A 20,722-nucleotide genomic window follows, 5' to 3' on the forward strand; every position below is an offset into this window, starting at 1 on the left:
GAGTACCCATTATTACGAACACCGATTCAGTTCGCAGCAACTCAAAGACTGCGGTAGCAATGATAGAAAAAGCGAGACACCAAAAGCACCTGGAACGGAGCTTACATTGCGCGTTGGCTGATTCAACATAAAGCACGAAAAAAATTGTTAAAAATAAGCAGTACCAACCGTCTCGCTGACTCGCAATACAAACCAGCGGACAAAGAAACTATTACTCTTTTAGACAATAACCTTAGATAATAACATTTACTCAGAAGACACCAACATTTTTAGCTTTCCAAATGTGTACTTAGATCATTTTGTTATGAAATCTCAATTTTACCACCTGTACTCTCAGCACATCAGTTATATCTCAAGAAAACATCGTTTTGTGAAACACAACTAGCTCTTTATTCACATGAAGTGCTGAGTGCTACTGACAAGGGATTTCAGATCGATTCCGTATTCCTGGATTTCCGGAAGGCTTTTGACACTGTACCGCACAAGCGGCTCGTAGTGAAACTGCGTGCTTATGGAATATCGTCTCAGTTATGTGACTGAATTTGCGATTTCTTGTCAGAGATGTCACAGTTCGTAGTAACTGACGGAAAGTCATCGAGTAAAACAGAAGTGATTTCTGGCGTTCCCTAAGGTAGTGTTATAGGCCCTTTGTTGTTCCTTTTCTATATAAACGATTTGGGAGACAATCTGAGCAGCCGTCTTCGGTTGTTTGCGGATGACGCTGTCGTTTATCGACTAATAAAGTCATCAGAAGATCAAAACGAACTGCAAAATGATTTAGAAAAAATATCTGAATGGTGCGAAAAGTGGCAGTTGACCCTAAATAACGAAAAACTGTGAGGTCATCCACATGAGTGCTAAAAGGAACTCAAACTTCGGTTACACGATGAATGAGTCTAATTTAAAAGCCGTAAATTCAACTAAATACCTAGGTATTACAATTATAAACAACTTAAATTGGAAGGAATAAATAGAAAATGTTGTGGGGAAGGCTAACCAAAGGTTGCGTTTTATTAGCAGGACACTTAGAAAATGTAACAGACCTACTAAGGAGACTGTCTACACTACGCTTGTCCATCCTCTTTTTAGAATACTGCTGCCCGGTGTGGGATCGTTACCAGGTAGGACTGAAGGAGTACATCGAAAAAGTTCAAAGAAATGCAGCACGTTTTGTATTATCGCGAAATATGGGAGAGAGCGTCACAGCAACGATACAGGATTTGGGCTGGAAATCGTTAAAAGAAAGCCGTGTTGCGTTGCGACGGAGTCTTCTCACGAAATTCCAATCACCAGCTTTCTCCTCCGAATGCGGAAACATTTTGTTGACACCGAGCTACATAGGGAGGAACGATCACCACGATGAAATAAGGGAAATCAGAGCTCCTACGTGTAATAGTACTTGAATTACGTAACCATTACGGCACCTCAACTCAACCTCTCGATACCAGCGATATTTTACTGTGTTTCTGTTAACTACTTAACATATTTCTGAGACAACATTCAGATTTGATTACATTTGTGATACATCGATATGTTTATGTTGCAATGATATTATTCTTAAGTGTATTCTTTCCTTTGTCACCTTTATCTTTGACGTACTCGTAATTCTTTATTTTTGGGTGCGTAAGCGATTATTATTTGTTGTTAGAGTCTGACCTTGAAAAAGTCAAGTCTTGGACGTCATGTTGGAAAGACGCATAACGTAGTCAGCTTACAAAATGTGCACTTTAACAGTGAGGAAGATGTTTTCAAGTGTGTTTTGTATTGTGAAGTGATGTTTTGTGTGTTACGTGATATTGCAATAAAAGCAATTAAAAGGAAGTGTAACTGAAATTCTGAGTGCTGATTATTTTTTTTACATCACTATTGTGCGAACTTTGGAAGATTTAATCTTCAATAATGGTTTGTGAAGCGCATCTACAAAACTTTCCAATATAGCAGAATAAAACCTAGGCCTCTTTGCATCCGAGTTTGGAATCATCACCACTTAGATTTTCGACGATTGAGCCATGATTTTACAACGAGACCAGCGTTGGAAACACGAAAAGATGAGTGCCTAGTTTATTCATAATTGCATGAAATGACTTTAATAACTGTGCTCTAATGACACCTGCCACATAATAACTTTGTTGTTGCCCGAAAATGCAGTATTTAGCAGCGTGAGCAACACCACAATCATTATTAAATTTTGACCTTTGTTGCGGTAGGGTTGTTAGATACGGAAAGAGATAGGTGTTCATTCTGTACGAGATTGGAATAATAGAGAACTGCGAAGGTGGTTCGATGAACCCTCTGCAGGTACGTAAATGTGATTTGCAGAGTATCCATGTAGATGTAGATGTCTTCATAAATATGCGACCTAAGGGCAAAATGCCGCCTTCACTTGTTGGAGGTACTGGCTAGGGTACCCGTCCCCGTTTTGCGGAGTGTAGAGAGACAAGTGTGTGCAGGTGTTGTCGGTGTGTGTGCAGAGTGCGGGCCGTCGCCGTCGGCATCGCCCGGCGGGCCCGGCAAGGCGCGCTGCGGCCTGCGGGCACCGCCCGACTCTCTCGAGCTGCACAGCGCCAGCGGAGACTCCAACAGCGAGGACGCGCCCACCGTCGTCACCGTGACGTCACCGCTGGACGCCGCCGGCCCCGAGTCGCGCATATAGCGCGCGCCCGCCCGCGCCGCCGACGCCGCCAAGGCGAGGGGCTGACGGTGAGTCGTCCCACACCAAAGTCTAGCTCTCCAGCTACCGACTGCAGACAGGTGGTTCCAAAAGGAATGCAGAATGACTGAAGTCCACACAAGAAGGGGAAACTCGTAGTCATAGACGAGAAATTACCATTGGAACCTCGAACTTACTTTCACTGTTGTCCTTTAGACCTTCAAGTGCCAAAATGTTGTATCCAACACAACACTTTGGGACCACTAGTCAATAAAACATCTCAATTTATTGTCTATTTCCAAGTCGGCCATGAGTTATATGGAGCTAAATGTTCATACCAATGAATCAGCAACACAAAGTCAGTGCTGGAAAAATTTGAAAAAAAAAATCTGCAGCAAATTAGCAATGTCAGCTACATCTACATCTACATCCACATCCATACTCCGCAATCCACCATACGGTGCATCGCGGAGGGTACCTCGTACCACAACTAGCATCTTCTCTCCCTGTTCCACTCCCAAACAGAACGAGGGAAAAATGACTGGCTATATGCCTCTGTACGAGCCCTAATCTCTCTTATCTTATCTTTGTGGTCTTTCCGCGAAATGTAAGTTGGCGGCAGTAAAATTGTACTGCAGTCAGCCTCAAATGCTGGTCCTCTAAATTTCCTCAGTATCTATTCACGAAAAGAACGCCTCCTTTCCTCCAGAGGCTCCCACCCGAGTTCTTGAAACATTTCCGTAACACTCGTGTGATGATCAAACCTACCAGTAACAAATCTAGCAGCCCGCCTCTGAATTGCTTCTATGTCCTCCCTCAATCCGACCTGATAGGGATCCCAAACGCTCGAGCAGTACTCAAGAATAGGTCGTATTAGTGTTTTATAAGCGGTCTCCTTTACGGATGAACCACATCTACCCAAAATTCTACCAATGAACCGAAGACGACTATCCGGCTTCCCCACAACTGCCATTACATGCTTGTCCCACTTCATATCGCTCTGCAATTTTACGCCCAAATATTTAATCGACGTGACTGTGTCAAGCGCTACGCTACTAATGGAGTATTCAAACATTACGGGATTTTTTTTCCTATTCATCTGCATTAATTTACATTTATCTATATTTAGAGTTAGTTGCCATTCTTTACACCAATCACAAATCCTGTCCAAGTCATCTTGTATCCTCCTACAGTCACTCAACGACGACACCTTCCCGTACACCACAGCATCATTAGCAAACAGCCGCACATTGCTATCCACCCTATCCAAAAGATCATTTATGTAGATAGAAAACAACAGTGGACCTACCACCCATCCCTGGGGTACTCCAGATGATACCCTCACCTCCGATGAACACTCAACATCGAGTACAACGTACTGGGTTCAGTTACTTAAGAAGTCTTCGAGCCACTCACATACTTGGTAACCAATCCCATATGCTCGTACCTTAGTGGGTCACCGAGTCAAACGCTTTCCGGAAGTCATGGAATATGGCATCCGTCTGATACCCTTCATCTATGGTTCGCAAGATATCATGTGAAAAAAGGGCGAGTTGCCTTTCGCAGGAGCGATGCTTCCTAAAGCCGTGCTGATGCATGGACAGCAACTTCTCTGTCTCAAGGAAATTCATTATATTCTAACTGAGAATATGTTCGAGAATCGTGCAACAGATCGATGTTAAGGATATTGGTCTGCAATTTTGAGGATCCGTCCTTCTACCCTTCTTATATACAGGCGTCACCTGCGCTTTTATCCAGTCGCTCGGGACTTTACGTTGGGCAAGAGATTCGCGATAAATGCAAGCTGAGTAAGGAGCCAATGCAGTAGACCGAATTGGAATCCCATCAGGACCTGGCGATTTATTTATTTTCAACCCATTCAGCTGCTTCACAACCCCAGGGATGCCTATCACTATGTTCTCCATGCTCACAAGAGGAAGGCGTTTCCCAAAGGCCTAGAGTTATCAATCAACTTTAGGTCATGGATATAAATTTAAATTTGCAGCCAATTCAGAACCTGAATCATTTTCACGACTTTCATCAAATACTTCTTCAATCACAGCCGGACAACCTACACTACCTGTGTTGCAGTTGTGCTAGACGTTTCCTGCCACAGATCCACTTGTCACTTCCCACACTATCATCGGTTACTTTAATACTGTACAAATAGTAACTATAAGGGGTAAAAAGTTTCGTGTGAGGACGTTGCTGCAGCGTATACGCGACGTAGCGCTACTGCAACAACCGACATGTAGACAAGGCATTAGTGTGTAGTGTGGCATTCGTCTCTTTTCGATGAGCGTGCAGTAAAAGCGAAAATGTGAACTATCTACATCTACATCTACGTCCATACTCCGCAAGCCACCTGACGGTGTGTGGAGGAGGGTACTTTGAGTACCTCTATCGGTTCTCCCTTCTATTCCAATCTCGTATTGTTCGTGGAAAGAAGGACTGTCGGTATGCCTCTGTGTGGGTTCTAATCTCTCTGATTTTATCCTCATGGTCTCTTCGCGAGATATACGTAGGAGGGAGCAATATACTGCTTGACTCCTCGGTGAAGGTATGTTCTCGAAACTTCAACAAAAGCCCGTACCGAGCTACTGAGCGTCTCTCCTGCAGAGTCTTCCACTGGAGTTTATCTATCATCTCCGCAACGCTTTCGCGATTACTAAATGATCCTGTAACGAAGCGCGCTGCTCTCCGTTACATCTTCTCTATCTCTTTTATCAACCGTATCTGGTACGGATCCCACACTGGTGAGCAATATTCAAGAAGTGGACGAACAAGTGTACTGTAAGCTACTTCCTTTGTTTTCGGATTGTATTTCCTTAGGATTATTCCAATGAATCTTAGTCTGGCATCTGCTTTACCGGCGATCAACTTTATATGATCATTCCATTTGGCGACGTTATTACCAAATGCATCCAAACAGCACCAACGTGGTGTTATTTGTTTCGTCGCTACCGAAGGACAAGTACCGGCAGACAGCCATCGTATAATGAATAACGTGTTTGGGGCAGGATGTCTGTCAAAAGCCACTGTTGTGGAATGGTGCACTAATTTCCGTGCTGGTCGCGATTAATGCGTGTCCCCTCTAATGCAAAAATTACGCCAACTCAAGTGGGAGACAGTGGAGCATTCGCCCTATAGTCTGATATCTCCCTATGCCATTACCACCTCTTCGAACCCTTATAGAAGGCCTTAAAGGCTTGACGATTCTTGTCGGAGGAGGAAGTGCAGCAGGCAGCTACGGACACAGCATGTCACTGTGTTTTACCAAACGAGTATCTTCAAACTGGTGCAGGGATGGAGTGATTCGCTCAATCCTCAGACCGATTTTGCCTGATTGGCATACCGACTCTGCACTGTGCCATCGAACGGAATATTCTTCTTCACCCCTTATAAATCCAAACATCCAGCCATTACAGTATCAGAGTCGGTTTCATGGCTTTCAGAAGCCTACCCGACTGTGACAAGAGCCTGAACCAGAGGTGTAGACGTACTAAGGCATGCATAGCAACTCCGAAATACTAGCATGAATTTAATGTACAAAGTATACAGGTTATGTCACGAGTTGTAACTTTTGTATACTAGGCTCTGAACGTGTACTTCTTGCATTTTTAGCATTGATAATGGCTAGTTATTAGCCGAACTCTGGATCTACTCTAATAAAGCAAGAACAGAAACGACGACTGACATAGAATCCTCAGTTTACCGCCGCATTCTACAGTTAAAATAGTGCCCTCATGTCAGTATTGGGTGCTGCCAGTTCCGGTCCTGACAAAGAAAACCCCATTCCCCTCCTCCGTCACCCCCTCCGCCTGCATCACCCCCAGTCCGCTCCCTCTGTCTTTATTATGACAGTAGATGTAAACAGCCATTTTATATATTCCTGACACGGTTAGCCTGGGAGGTATCTTCAGTGTATGGTAACGTAAGAAAACTTCATAAGCCAAGATCGACTTAAAAAAAAAAGGTGGATGTCCGGTTTCGACAGAGCTGCAGAGCTATGCTGTCATCTGACCTTATGCTTTTGAATTTTTACAACATACTATCCATCAGGGTTACAAGTCGATTCACCCTTCATGGTAGTGGGGTGTACATATGTAACCCATCTAGAGCATCAATACTAGAAAAGTGGTACTGACAAGTTACTAAGGTGTCATTGAAACAGTCTGTCAAAATACTTGTATCTTCATTGAGTAAAAATAGTTCAAATGGCTCTGAGCACTATGGGACTTAACATCTATGGTCATCAGTCCCCTAGAACTTAGAACTACTTAAACCTAACTAACCTAAGGACATCACACAACACCCAGTCATCACGAGGCAGAGAAAATCCCTGACCCCGCCGGGAATCGAACCCGGGAACCCGGGCGCGGGAAGCGAGAACGCTACCGCACGACCACGAGCTGCGGACATTGAGTACAATATTGACATGCTGTATGTGTAAAAAAAGGAAACAAAAGGATAGCTGAAAGTAAATTTACACATCGTACTCTTCATATTTTACTGTAATTTTCTGTAAGGCCTTTCCTGAATGAAATAAAACTCGTGTACGTGCTTTCTTACAAAGAAGTATTAGTACATAAGCGCCTAGCCTCATCTGTTTCCAAAACCATTTAAGACTTCGCATCTATTATTTCTCACGGAGGAATAAACGAACTATAGTCTCTTTTCACAGTAATATTGCAGCAAGAATACAAAGACATCGGTATCAACTTTTTTATTTTAATGGAACGAGAAGAATTCCACAGCGTTTCACTCTTCGAGATGCGTTAAGTAGTTTCGAAGAACTCAGCTCTGTTCTTAATATGAAATTGACCTGTGGTCTACAGAACTTCGTGATTTTATACCCAAATAATGTCGCTTGTGCAGACAATAAACGGACTATTGCACCGACGCAAAACCGGTATGAACCAGGCACTGAGAAAATGGAGCTTTGTATCTTCTCCCTCAACTATTTTGAATTTGTCATTAGTCTCACTCACCTGCAGCAAGTCTGATCAATAACATCGGCCCGACGCGAAAGTTCTGTGGGGTATAATAAATTCTCACGAAAGACAGTTTTCTATATTATGCTCAAAAGCTACGTTGTAAAGTCTGCACTTTTCCCGAAAGATCTATCATGTTTTTGAGAGTCGAGCGTCGTTGAATTTGTCTCCTTCATAATTACGATACGCCAGACAAATGAATGGAGATCTATTTGGGAGAAAGAAGACGAAGTTGGTATTAATATAATTTCGACTATGTTTCCGTGACAAATGCGTGTACATTGCTTACAAAGTACATTTTTACAATTCGTCTGGGTGTTACGATAGATTAAACTATTGCAGAAATGTTTGAGATTAACAGCTTATGTGGCTTACTATATTCTCATTCAAAATGTATGTACACAACCATTTAAAATTCCAGCAAACACACTCTCTTGTCCTTGAATTTTCTGCATCCAAATTCCGTAATTAGCCCTCCGCAAAACACAATAATCTAGTAGAGACAGATTGTGTGACACTGCTGGCATGCAACAAGACCGTCGCTTTTGATCCGTCGCTTTCATTGAGATATTGTGCTACTGGTTGCGTCGAATGCACAGGAGCTCCACCCCGTTACAAGGGCATTTCAGACCTTGTGACTAACACTCCTCGACTTCTCTGACTACAGAACAAGTAATAATTGTAGATACAGCACTGCTTTGAGCCAATACTTTGTACTGATTGACGTCCTGCACATGTAGAATTAATGAAGGATTTCATATTATTTGCTCCTCCCTCCCCCTCTCTAGCCTCGAAGGACCCAGGAGAAAATATATAAAAATCATAGCGACTGGAATTCAACTAGACAGCGACATGTGTTATAAAGTCATAGAGGGGAATCAAGAATAGATCGCATCATATCATTCTCATTAGTTAATACTGTCGCAATGGCTCATTTCACTGGCAGCAGACAAAAATTCCATTGAGCTCCGCGTCGGCAAGTGCCAAGAAAATATTCTGTTGGCTCGTCCGCGAAGGAGCCCTTGCCAGTTATTGTGAAATCTTTTTATTTATGTAAGAAATCTTTTGTAAGCTCCAGATCAGACCAGAGCACTGAACTCTCCTGAGACGGTATTATTTACCGAGTAGAACTCCGTATAGTTGGTATTAAAACGTAACTAAAGATATTCGTAAAATAGGGCGTGGGTCGTATCTGTGTAGCATTTAGCATTACTTTTGATCACTACAGCTGTGGGCAGAAGATAAATAAATTATTATAGCAAGGGCCAGCCTTTTCGTGGCACAACGGAATGAATCACAATTTACCAGGCAAGCAGGGTACAATAAATACTAGACATCTAGAGGCGATGAACGTATAGAGATTGCGAGAAATCTTTAGCTGAACTGGTGCCTAGGGATCACACGGGCTAAGAGATCTGGCGTAGATTCTAGTCCGTTTTGTTTCTTTGTAAGATGCATGATGCACAAAATCGTAAGCATGCAGAACAAAGTTACCTGCCTAAAGCACACACCCTGTTCCCCATAAGTTATGGAATGTAATCAGCATCAGTTCGCATCAATTTTAGTAGCATTCAAACTAAACACATCCGTGTCTCATCCTAGCTGCTGCAAGGAGATGTTATGGCTACTGGATCATCTCCACAGTCCTTTATAATCATGTTACGTACATAAAATTCTGCTTTAACACTAGAACTTAACCAATGCAGGTAGAAAGAAAGTAATTCTACTATCTTAAGCTGATTTCCTACGCAAATACTGTAGCCAAGCTGTCGGATTATTTTATAATGTGAGTTAAATACTAGCGTTTTAAGGGATCCTGCTAATGAGAGAAGAGTACTTGTCTGGCTAAAGATTAAACGCATAGATACCATAATCACTGAGAAGCTTTGTTCCGTCTAATCAATACGTGTCAAAAGAGAAACTTTAATCTTGTTTTACGCTCTGCATTTGACAAAATATTATTTCGTCTACAAGTAGTGAAATACGTAAAATGCTACAGAATTCTAACAGCGAGTGTGTTTCATTAAGGGGGGTAGGACATCAAACGGGCCGATTTGGAGCGGGAAAGGCTCTGTCTATACTTTTACAAATAAATTCAAAAAACCTTATCACCATGACCAGGAAGGATTCAGTATTCACACTCACAGCAGTGGAAGTTCAAAAACATAACAAAATAATTTTTTTACATGTGAAATTTCATCATTTTTTCACGTACTATTGGCTGCATTTGTTGCTATAGGTACACTATTCTTAGTAAATAAGAGAGATTCTGTGATGAATTTTTCACAACTTACAAAACATACTTACAGATGTATGAAACTCTAGAATTTACTTAATTTATGAAAAATGAACATTTTAAACTTCATGTTTAGAAAAAACTCAAATTTTATACTTAATTATCTCAGTTTTTACCACAGTTTTTAATAGATTTGGAAAATTCTGGAGTTTCATACACCTGTAAGTATGGTTCGTATGCTGTGCAAAATACATCACAGAATCTCTCTTATTTACTAAGAATAGTGTACCTATAGTAATAAATGCAGCCAATAGTAACAAAAAATGATGAAATTTCACATGTAAAAAAAATTATTTTGTTATGTTTTTGAACTTCCACTGCTATTAGTGTGAATCCTGATCCTTCCTGGTCATGCTGACAAAGTTTTATGACTTTATTTGTAAGAGTATAGACAGCGGAAATTAAAATGTCCTGTGCTGCCTCTGCTGCTCCAAGTCGGCCCTTTTGATGTCCTACCCCCTTAAATGAGCTACTGGTTAATTACGGCCTTGTTAAAATAATATACAAGATTTATTATCACTTGGTTATCGAAGGCAGTTTGGGGCATGAACACACCATTATTATTACTATTATTTGCGTTATTACTAGTAGGCTGTAGCAGTGATAACAGTAGTAACAGCAGCAGCAGTAGCAGGAGTACAGGCAACCACTTAACATCCACAGTGACCCTTGAAATAGGTTGAAGATTTTGGTTAAAAACGTGTACCCTATATGCATAGCTTGTCACAGTAGTTCAGGTTTCGTACAAATCCCGGTTACTTGTTACCCCATTTTTTCTCGCCCGTTCTTAGCACTGATTCAAAAAAAAAAAAAATTAAATCCCGAATAACTTAGGCTGTGTGTTGTAGCGACCATGTAAAGCAGCCTGTCGGGTGTTTGCTCCTTTCCATAATTTCAAAAGTTTGTTTTTTTACTTTTTAGTTTTATTTGACACGAGTAGGACCTTATGCGTATAAACCAAACACTATTTTTGAAGTTCTCTTTACAAACATCGTAAAGTAAAACATAGAACCTAAAAGATTACATCAAACATATGAGGCACTCTTCAGAAGAAAGTTTGTCTGCAAAAGAACACGTACGATTCAGAACAAACGCTTATCATGATTTTGACTCATATGTACTTCCTGTTGGGTGATTTGATGTAAATGCGTGATGAAGCATCGATTCGTTATTGTTACTATCTTTGATAAGTTTTTAATTATTGGAGATTTCTGCTGAAGACTTCTTTGATACATATGGACTTTCGTTGATGTACATGATACTGCATCGATGTAATAGGTACATTCTATATCGAACATTCATATTCGTAATAGATACTGGGCCGAATAGGGTGGGCTGAAGAGGATGGAATACATAAAGCTCTCATCGTAATGCATGAGCTCTACATTGTGGAATAATGGAGTACAGCGTCGGCTGCAGAATTCTCCGGTAGCTGTTTTGAATGCAGTTTCCCAAGCAGATAAGACGCAGGATGTTGTCTGTAAGACAGAGCTTTAAGTCTCCCAGCCGCCATGTTTTCTATCGTATTTTCGGGTCATGTATTATATTTTTAGTCAAAATTACTTGGCGGGTTATATAGACACACGGTTCCTAGAATGTTTAAATGAAGTAAACATCCGTGAAATCTAATGCGTGCAACCTAAATTGTGGATCAAGAAAAATATTTGATTGTCATCAAAAACAGAACGTATATTTAGTAGCTTCAGCATCTACATACATATTCTGCAAGCCACCGTACGGTGCATGGCGGAGGTTACCACTACTAATCACTTATTTTCTTGTTCCACTTGCAAACAGAGCGAGAGAGAAACGACTGCCTAAAAGCCTCCGTATGAGTTCTAATTTCTGGCATCGTGGTCCTTACGCGACGTGTATGTGGACGGCAGTAGAATCCTTCCGCAGTCGGCTTCAAATGCCGCTGCTCTAAATTTCCGCAGTAATGCCTCGCGAAAAGTGCTTCGTCTTCCCTCCATGGATTCCTATTTTAGTGGTAATAAATCTAGCAGCACGCCTCTCGAATGCTTCGATGTCATCCTTTAATCCGGTGTGGTGGCGATTCCAAACACTCGGAGAGTATTCAACATGTGTCGGACACGCGTTCCATACGACGTCTCCTTTATGGATGAGCTGCTTTCTCGTAAAATTCTACCAATAAAAGAAATTGAGTATTCGCCTTCCCTACTGACAACTTGGCGTGCTCATTCCATTTCACATCGGTTTGCAACGTTACGCCCAGATATTTAATCGACATGATCGTCTCAAACAGCACCCCAGAAAAGCTGCGTTGGAAAGTTACAGGATTGTTTTTCCTTCTCTTCCGTATAAACTTATAATAATAATAATAATAATTATTATTATTATTGTTATTTCTTTTCTTTCTTAGACGTTATGTCTGGTTAAAAATGGAAAATGACGCGGACCTTGATCAAGCGTGGCTTCCTTTTAACTGTACGGTGTATGTTACATTGCATTTAGGAACTTTCGTGTAATTGAACATGCATCAATAATTACAGATTTCTGTAGTTGTATATATATGTTTGGATGTAGCTGTATTGCGTTGATGTACTGGTGGATATTGTGCGGTATGACTCCTGTAGTTGACAGTATAATTGGTATAATGTCAACTTTATCCTGATGCCACATGTCTTTGACTTCCTCAGCCAGCTGGATGTATTTTTCAATTTTTTTCTCCTGTTTTCTTCTTTATATTTGTTGTATTGGGTATGGATATTTCGATTAGTTGTGTTAATTTCTTTTTATTGGTGAGTATGATGTCACGTTTGTTATGTAGTGTTGTTTTACATGTTATAATGGTTCTGTTCCAGTATAATTTGTATTCATCATTCTCCAGTACATTTCGTGGTGCATACTTGTATGTGGGAACGTGTTGTTTTATCAGTTTATGTTGTATGGCAAGTTGTTGATGTATTATTTTTGCTACATTGTCATGTCTTCTGGGGTATTCTGTATTTGCTAGTATTGTACATCCGCTTGTAATATGATCTACTGTTTCTGTTCGTTGTTTGTAAAGTCTGCATTTATCTGTTGTGGTATTGGGATCTTTAATAATGTGCTTTCTGTAATATCTGGTGTTTATTGTTTGATCCTGTATTGCAATCATGAATCCTTCCGTCTCACTGTATATATTGCCTTTTCTTAGCCATGTGTTGGATGCGTCTTGATCGATGTGTGGCTGTGTTAGATGATACGGGTGCTTGCCATGTAGTGTTCTCCATTTCCAATTTACTTTCTTCGTATCTGTTGATGTTATGTGATCTAAAGGGTTGTAGAAGTGGTTATGAAACTGCAATGGTGTAGCCGACGTATTTATATGAGTGATTGCTTTGTGTATTTTGCTAGTTTCTGCTCGTGCTATAAAGAATTTTCTTAAATTGTCTACCTGTCCATAATGTAGGTTTTTTATGTCGATAAATCCACTTCCTCCTTCCTTTCTGCTTAATGTGAATCTTTCTGTTGCTGAATGTATGTGATGTATTCTATATTTGTGGCATTATTATTATTATTATTATTATTATTATTATTAGAGCACTTTGTCGTTCATCATACCAACTAGAAATTCTAAGACGTCCTGTATTCTCCTACAGTCACTCAACGACGACCCCTTCCCGTACACCACAGCATCATCCGTCAGCAAACAGCCAGAGAGCGCTGCTCACCGTGTCCGTCAGATCATTTGTGTATACAGAGAATAAGACCGGTCTGTTACATTTGCCTGGGGTACTGCTGACGACACCCTTGTCTCTGAAAAACACTCACCATTGAGGACAAGGTATTGGGTTCTGTCGCTTAAAATGTCTTCGAGCCACTCACATATCTGGGAACATAAATCGTATGCTTGGACATTCGTCAACAGTCTGAGTGGGGCACTGTGTCGAACGCTTTCTGGAAATCTAGGAATACGGAATCTGCCTGTTGCCCCTCATCCTTGGTTTGTAGGATATGATGTCAGAAAAGGGCAAGCTGTGTTTCGCACGAGTGATGCTTCCTAAATCCGTGATTATTTGTGGACAGAAGCTTTTCTGAAACTTCCTGGCTGATTAAAACTGTGTGCCGGACCGAGACTCGAACTCGGGTCGGGACCTTTGCCTTTCGCGGGCAAGTGCGAGAGACGAGGTACTGGCAGAAGTAAAGCTGTGAGGACGGGGTGTGAGTCGTGCTTGGGTAGCTCAGTTGATAGAGCACTTGCCCGCGAAAGGCAAAGGTCCCGAGTTCGAGTCTCGGTCCGGCACACAGTTTTAATCTGCCAGAAAGTTTCAGAAGCTTTTCTGCCTCAAGAACGTCTCCATGCTACTCAATCATGTTTATTTTAGTCTACTGTTATTCTCAGTTTCTTTCCCAATAAACAGATTTGCACTGGTGTCCCAAATTAAAGCAACAAACGGAATTTTTGCAAGGTTACGTTTACTTTGCCATAAAACAGCATATTCAAGTGACAGTAAAGTAGAAACAATGTAAAGAATACAGAAGGTAAACAACTACAGCATGCGTAACGGTAGACAAAAATGCTCTTCGCTTTTTCCAGCTTAACGGATTTGCACACACATCCCGACAACTGATTATTGTGCTCAGTATCGTGTGTGACCAGAACACCTCTGGCAGCAATACAGGCCTGACAACGACACTACATGCAGTAGGTGATGTCATCAGTCCCATATTGAGGCTACAACGCCAGTCTTCCTGCAGAGCTGCTCGCAAGTCTTGGGGAGTAGTTGGAGGATACTGACGTGATGCAACCCGTCTCCACAATGCATCCCAGACATTCTCTATGGAATTCAATTCGGAAGAGCGAACAGGCCACGCCATGCGTGCAATATCTTCCGTGTCCAAGAAAACATGTTTGGAATAACTCCACCCAGTATACACAGATATTTCCTGGATCCTCCAGGTTGAGAGGTTTCCCCTTAAACACAACAGGCGACTGCATATGGCTGAAGAACATGGTCAGCCACAGACAGCGCCTGGATCCTGTTTGCCAGACTAACTGGGTAAGTCTGACGTGTGGCCCCCTGGGAAGTCTTTTGCTGCCTGCCATGCCTCGAGACGGCCTCCCACTCCACCACATGTGAGGGGTCAACCTCAGAGCGAGCAGTAATTGGGCTGGCCACCAGTGCGGACCACTCGACAGATTCAAAGGTGTTGTACGTCTGTTGGATCCGCATGTCGACCCACAACAGTGATGCCCATCCATTACACTTTCAAGCTGTGTGACTGAAGCCATCACAGCCTGGAGCTGATACCGAGTGTCACCAACGTGGCTTGCATCTGTACACAGCAATCACAGTCCTTAGCCATAGTAAAGACCGTGGAAAACTACACCATACAAACAAGGGCAAGCGACACGTGCTATGGAACTCTGCTATATACAGGGAGGAAAACGCAAGATCTGTGTCTAATAAATTAGACTAACACGCAGAGATTCAAAACCTGAACTACCAAAGCACTGAGGTGAGACTAAATAATTCTCTCGTAATTAGGAACTTGAAATACGCCACAAAATCGGTTTATTTTCCGGCACAAACAAAAATGCAAGAACAGTGTGCATTAAATATTAAATTAACACATAGAAACTCAAGAAACTAAACTACCAAAGCACACAGATGAAACTATACTATGCGCTCGTGGTTAGAAACTCGTAAAAAGTCACAAAATCGGTTACTTCCGTGTTTCTGCTTGTGTCTCTGCCAGCTGCTGCTGCTGCTGCCTGACTAGCTGGCTGAGTATCTTCTAGAGATGACTGCAGAAAAATTCAGTCACTCGTACACCATCAGTTTTCTTCACCAATATTCAGTCACATGCTTCAATATGCGTGGCAGGCCACGAAACTGTGTGATGACTGAGAACCATTTGTGAACGTAAACCAAGACTGTTTTGCAACGGACACACTAAAAAAACCGTGCACATGCAATAATTTGGCGTTTATTACATGTTGTAGACAACGATAATTACTGTTTTCCGTGTTTCTACGATCAGTATCATTCTGATTCGTGCAGTTCTCTTGTCAAAAATGTAGATACAATAATATAAATAAAAATACTTTACTGTTTTGATTAAAAGTTCTTGTGTATCCTTTATTCTTTCGGACCAACTTACGCAAAAAATTTGTCCTTTTCTCAGGACAAAGATTTTTAAAACAATAAATTAACAAAAATGGTAATTTGCAAAGTTACATTAATGTTTTGTTAGAATTATATGGAAATGAATAAAAAGTATAATTTGCGAAGTTACATTAATCTTTTGTTAGAATTACATGGGAATGAATCAAGAGTACCAGCAGTAAGATTAGATCCAGAGATCTCGGACTTAGGAAACTAAGCACTTACTTTCACGGCTGCGGACTACGTGAGTATCGCTGTCCATACAGAGTGTATAACAAAGCCTAAAATTTTCAGCCCTGATTTTTTTCTAAAATGATATGGATTCATCATTCTACGCTGCTTCAATAACCGTAGTGACTGCCGAGGGGTGGCGTTCCAGACCATAGGCAACCAGAGTCTGGATGTTTTCAATGGATGTGAGATCTACAGAACGCAGTGGTCGGAAAAGTAGTCAATGTTCTCTTTATCGTGCTGGGTTAGGACGAATTATCTTGCTCAAAAAATGTCGTCAAGAATAACTTGAAGATTGGGAACAGCCATCGCTCTGAATGCGTCAGAAATTAAACGGCTGCTGTCCAGATAGTGTGTCTGTGAACCAGAGGTAATCGTGTTGGGTGACCAATGGCATCCGGTTCCATCACGACAACTGCTGGACCCCTACGACGAATGCAATCTAGCAATGTTCGGTCTCCTCGGCACCTCCACATACGAATATGACCATCGTGATGTCGTACACAGGAACAAGGACTCGTGTGGAATTACATGGTGTCACTCCTGTGTCGAGTGTTGTCGTTGGGGGACCATTGTCGACGCACGCGCTCTGCTGCCGCGTCAAGGGACGCCACAACAATGGTCACTGTATTGACAGTCCATGGTGCTTCGTTACAGAGGCGGTGTAAAAATTTATATTGTAAACGAGCCCATTTACTGACTTAAGGTCCGTGACGTGGCTGTACGATCCTACACGGCTGAGCAAACATTGTCTCTCTCCTGTCAGGCGCTAGTCGCGTGTGGCTGTAGAGTTCCCACATGGTGTTGAGTGTGGCGTCCTGATCCCATCGACTCTAATATGACAGTCGTGTCATCCCTACCAATGTGAGCGGTAGTATTGGGGAACAACAACTTACAGCTGATCGCTGAAGACACTATGGCTTAAGGAAAGGTATCATAGTTGAATGACTGTAGGAGGTGAAACACGTATGTAACATAGCAGCGATGGCGAGGCATTGTAGCATCTGTGACCAGAGAGTTTGCGCTTGACCGCGCGAGTGTTGCGAGCGGTTCTCAGTCTGTAGTCGTTGCGAGTCTGTCGAGTCAGTCGTTGCGAGTCTGTAGCTCGGTTTAGTTGCGAGCAGTCGGTCAGTAGTAGCACCCCAGTGCGGTTGTGTGATGTAGGCGGTCGGCAACACTGGTCAAGATGGTGAATAAGGTATACTGTTAATTAATATAATCATTAGATAATGAAAAATTTTATTTATTGTAATTATTCTCCAACAAGCCCCCCAATAATAATTTTTATTTCAAAAGCATTTTTTCAAAAATTTGATTTTTTATTGAACTAAAGATTTCGTTGCATTTCCCATTTCATTCCACTTCTTTTGAAGAAAAATTTCAGTAAAATCACCAAAAAAAGAAATATTATTATTTGCAATGCAGTTCCTGCAAGCCGTGCGCACAAAAAAGAGCAGAAATGTGACATCCATTTATTCTGAGGTAAGACTTTAATTCTGATTGTTTTGCACAGGGCCAAAGACCGATGTTTCGGTTTAATTGAATTTCCTTATCACTGAATGGACTTTAATTTTTTTATGAAGAATTTATATTTGAGTCAGATTGCGAATTTCACATTTTTGTTGCCATTGTCAGTACATTTCATTGTGGGCAGGTTACGCTTAGCGCAATGTCCATCAGCATTTCTAAATAATATTGCCATTTTCTTTTAAATTACTGTGGGGAGGTTACACTCGGCTCCCATTTGTATTAAGTATTGTAATTTATTTCTTTTAAATTACGGTGGGGAGGTTACACTTGGCGACACCCAGTCCAGGATCGTATTTCGTTGAGAGTCTTTTGAGCGACAGTCAGATATCTGCTCTTATTTGCTTAGATAATTAGGATTTGGCGCAACGCTTTTAATAATATTGTGACTTTCTTTCTACAGGTCAACGGCAATTCGTTGCTCTGTTGTAATTGTGTGTTGTTTTTGCATTTGTGATTATTTGTTTTGTGAATAATTGACTGTTGTAAAAAATGCCGCGAAAGACAGTGAATAGTGTATCGCGAGGTATTACGAACGAAACTACCGATTTCAACAACTTTACCGATAGGACATGTGACACGCAGTGTAATGATGACAATCCTGCGTTCACTAACAATCAGTGCATTACAACCACAAATGATGACTTTTGTCTTAATGATGAACAAACGAACTCGGTTATGTCCTCTGTTGATTTGACGACAATCGATGACGCGGAGCGGTCTATAGTAATGAGCGCTGCCGAGCTTAACACACCCGATTTAGAAAATCCAAGTAACGTACAGACAAATTTTTCTAATGAAAATGGACAGTGTACTGAAAGTACGAAGGATACATTTAATTCCGAAATAGGGACGCACAGTGGAGATTCGATAAGCAGACCTTTTTGTAAATTACAGAATGACCAAATGGTCACGCAAAACAAGACAATTTCAGATCCACCATTAAATAGCACGGAGAATAGAAATGCTAATTTTGTGTCGGATCCACTTAAGGCATTGTTGCTACAAATTCTTGAATTAAAGAAACAACAGAATGAAAAATTAGACAAACAGAGTGAAAGTTTCAAACAACTTAGGGAACAGTACAAACAGCGGAATGAAATGATGAATAATTATTTCAAACAACTAAATGAAAGTGTCGACAACCATCACAAACAACTTAGCGAAACAATTAATGAAAGTTTCAAACTGACGAACGAAAAACAAGACAACCTTAACGAGCGGAGCAGACAAGTTAGTGAAGAGAATACAGCTATTACCGTGCAATGCCAGGACATTAAAGAACAATTACGTGAGGATACTGAGGCTTGTGCTAAAAACAGTAATAAAGAAGTTGGCACTGTTGCACAAGAATTAAATAGCACACGTGTAGGCACAACAGAATCACATAAAGACGAAGTTAATGCAGTCACTGATCAATGTTCAGCAAACGCAACAGTGATACACGAAATTAATGCAGTCACTGAAGAATGCCCTAAAAACGAAGTACAGATTCGCGACGAAATTAATTTAAAGTCAGTGGAAGTTTCACACACTCCGAATACGGAAGATGACGAGAAATTTGCACGACAGATCAACCAAATTGACGAAAGTGTTACAGTAACAGAGTTGAAAACTATTTCAGTCACCAATACGTCACAGAATCCGCCACTTTGCGAACATTTGTCAGACTCGCGCAGCGTGTATAATGTGAGCAATTTACAGCAACTACGCAACTTGAAATCCGTAATTACACAGACGAACAGACTTTCACACAAACCCGAACGTGTTCTCAAATTCAGTGACGAGAACGTTGATAATAAGCAGTTTGCATTTGTAAGGAAGTGTAAGGAATTTAATAATGACAGAACACAGGTACACGCTTTGAGGTGTATACGACAATTTGTTTTTATGCTTTCACCGCTATTGCGTGTAATGCAGAAACTAGCTTTGAACCAGATGCGACAATTTATTTTTGTATTTACAACAGCATTGCCTATAATGAGGAAACTTGAATTAACATGGTTACAACAATTTGGTTTTGGATTTTTACCGCTATTGCGTGCAACGCAAAAGCTAAAATTTATTTGCAGTGCGTAATTGACCTCAGGGGATTCATTACGCTTTAATGAATATGTGCCGTAGCGAGCATAGGGCCCCGAGCTGTAGTAGTGCTATTTCATCTTTAGTTTTCTGCACTGCTTCCTTTTCTTCTACTATCCTTTATATCTATCAAAACTGCTCTTTAACTATTGCTCTTTGTAGAATTAAGAAACGTATGTAATGAAAACCCGATGTGACAAACTTTTACCGAATGTGACAATTTTCATTAGGCACTCCAGAATCACGAGAACTTAAATAACAGATAAAAATAGTAATCATCAGTATGTGTAAAATTATCAGCAATAGCAAACCACATTTTGGTAACAATATATGTTTTTCGCTACAATAGCATAAAAGTCAACCGCTTAGCATACCTAACCAACAATGCAGTCTACAAGGTCAACCAAACTTTAATGTTTCGCCGCGTGCACGTATAGTCCCAGCCCCAACAAATAGTAACGCATGGCAGCAAAGAAACAACTACGTATAGAAAAGACAGTATTTCAATTCCCATCGCAATGCACCGTATAGGAATGACTATTACGACAGACGTAAAAACGATGAACACAATTACCAGCGTACATATAATAACAGTCGGTCTCACCAACAGCAAAATCATACGCAAGAACATATTCGCATGAATGAACCCGACAGTAGGTACCATCCAGAGCGTAACACGTCTGGAAGAAGTAATAGGACAGTTCAAATAGTCGAAATGCCACAGAATCCTCTTAATAATAATAACACGTCAGATAGAATCTGACTAGATAATGTACAGGACGCATCTTCCAATAATACAAGCACTACCTTAGACACGCAAAATGTT

The 20,722-nt window shown here is 41.1% G+C and overlaps 1 protein-coding gene across 7 annotated transcripts in view; it reads left to right on the forward strand.

The window, feature by feature from the left end:
- Positions 1–20,722, forward strand: part of LOC124774959 (inward rectifier potassium channel 4-like) — a 675,359-nt gene that overhangs the window by 381,342 nt on the left and 273,295 nt on the right. For 6 of the 7 annotated variants that reach the window (XM_047249682.1, XM_047249681.1, XM_047249679.1 and 3 more), the window contains exon 6: positions 2,472–2,700. The exons of the other annotated variant lie outside the window; for it this stretch is intronic. In XM_047249682.1, the coding sequence (XP_047105638.1) occupies positions 2,472–2,653 (182 nt within the window). In that variant the 3' untranslated portion in view covers positions 2,654–2,700. The remainder of the gene's footprint in view (positions 1–2,471; positions 2,701–20,722) is intronic. 7 annotated transcript variants of the gene reach the window in all.

The sequence above is a fragment of the Schistocerca piceifrons genome, chromosome 2, assembly GCF_021461385.2.
Source record: "Schistocerca piceifrons isolate TAMUIC-IGC-003096 chromosome 2, iqSchPice1.1, whole genome shotgun sequence".
NCBI classification, from domain to species: Eukaryota; Metazoa; Arthropoda; class Insecta; order Orthoptera; family Acrididae; genus Schistocerca; species Schistocerca piceifrons.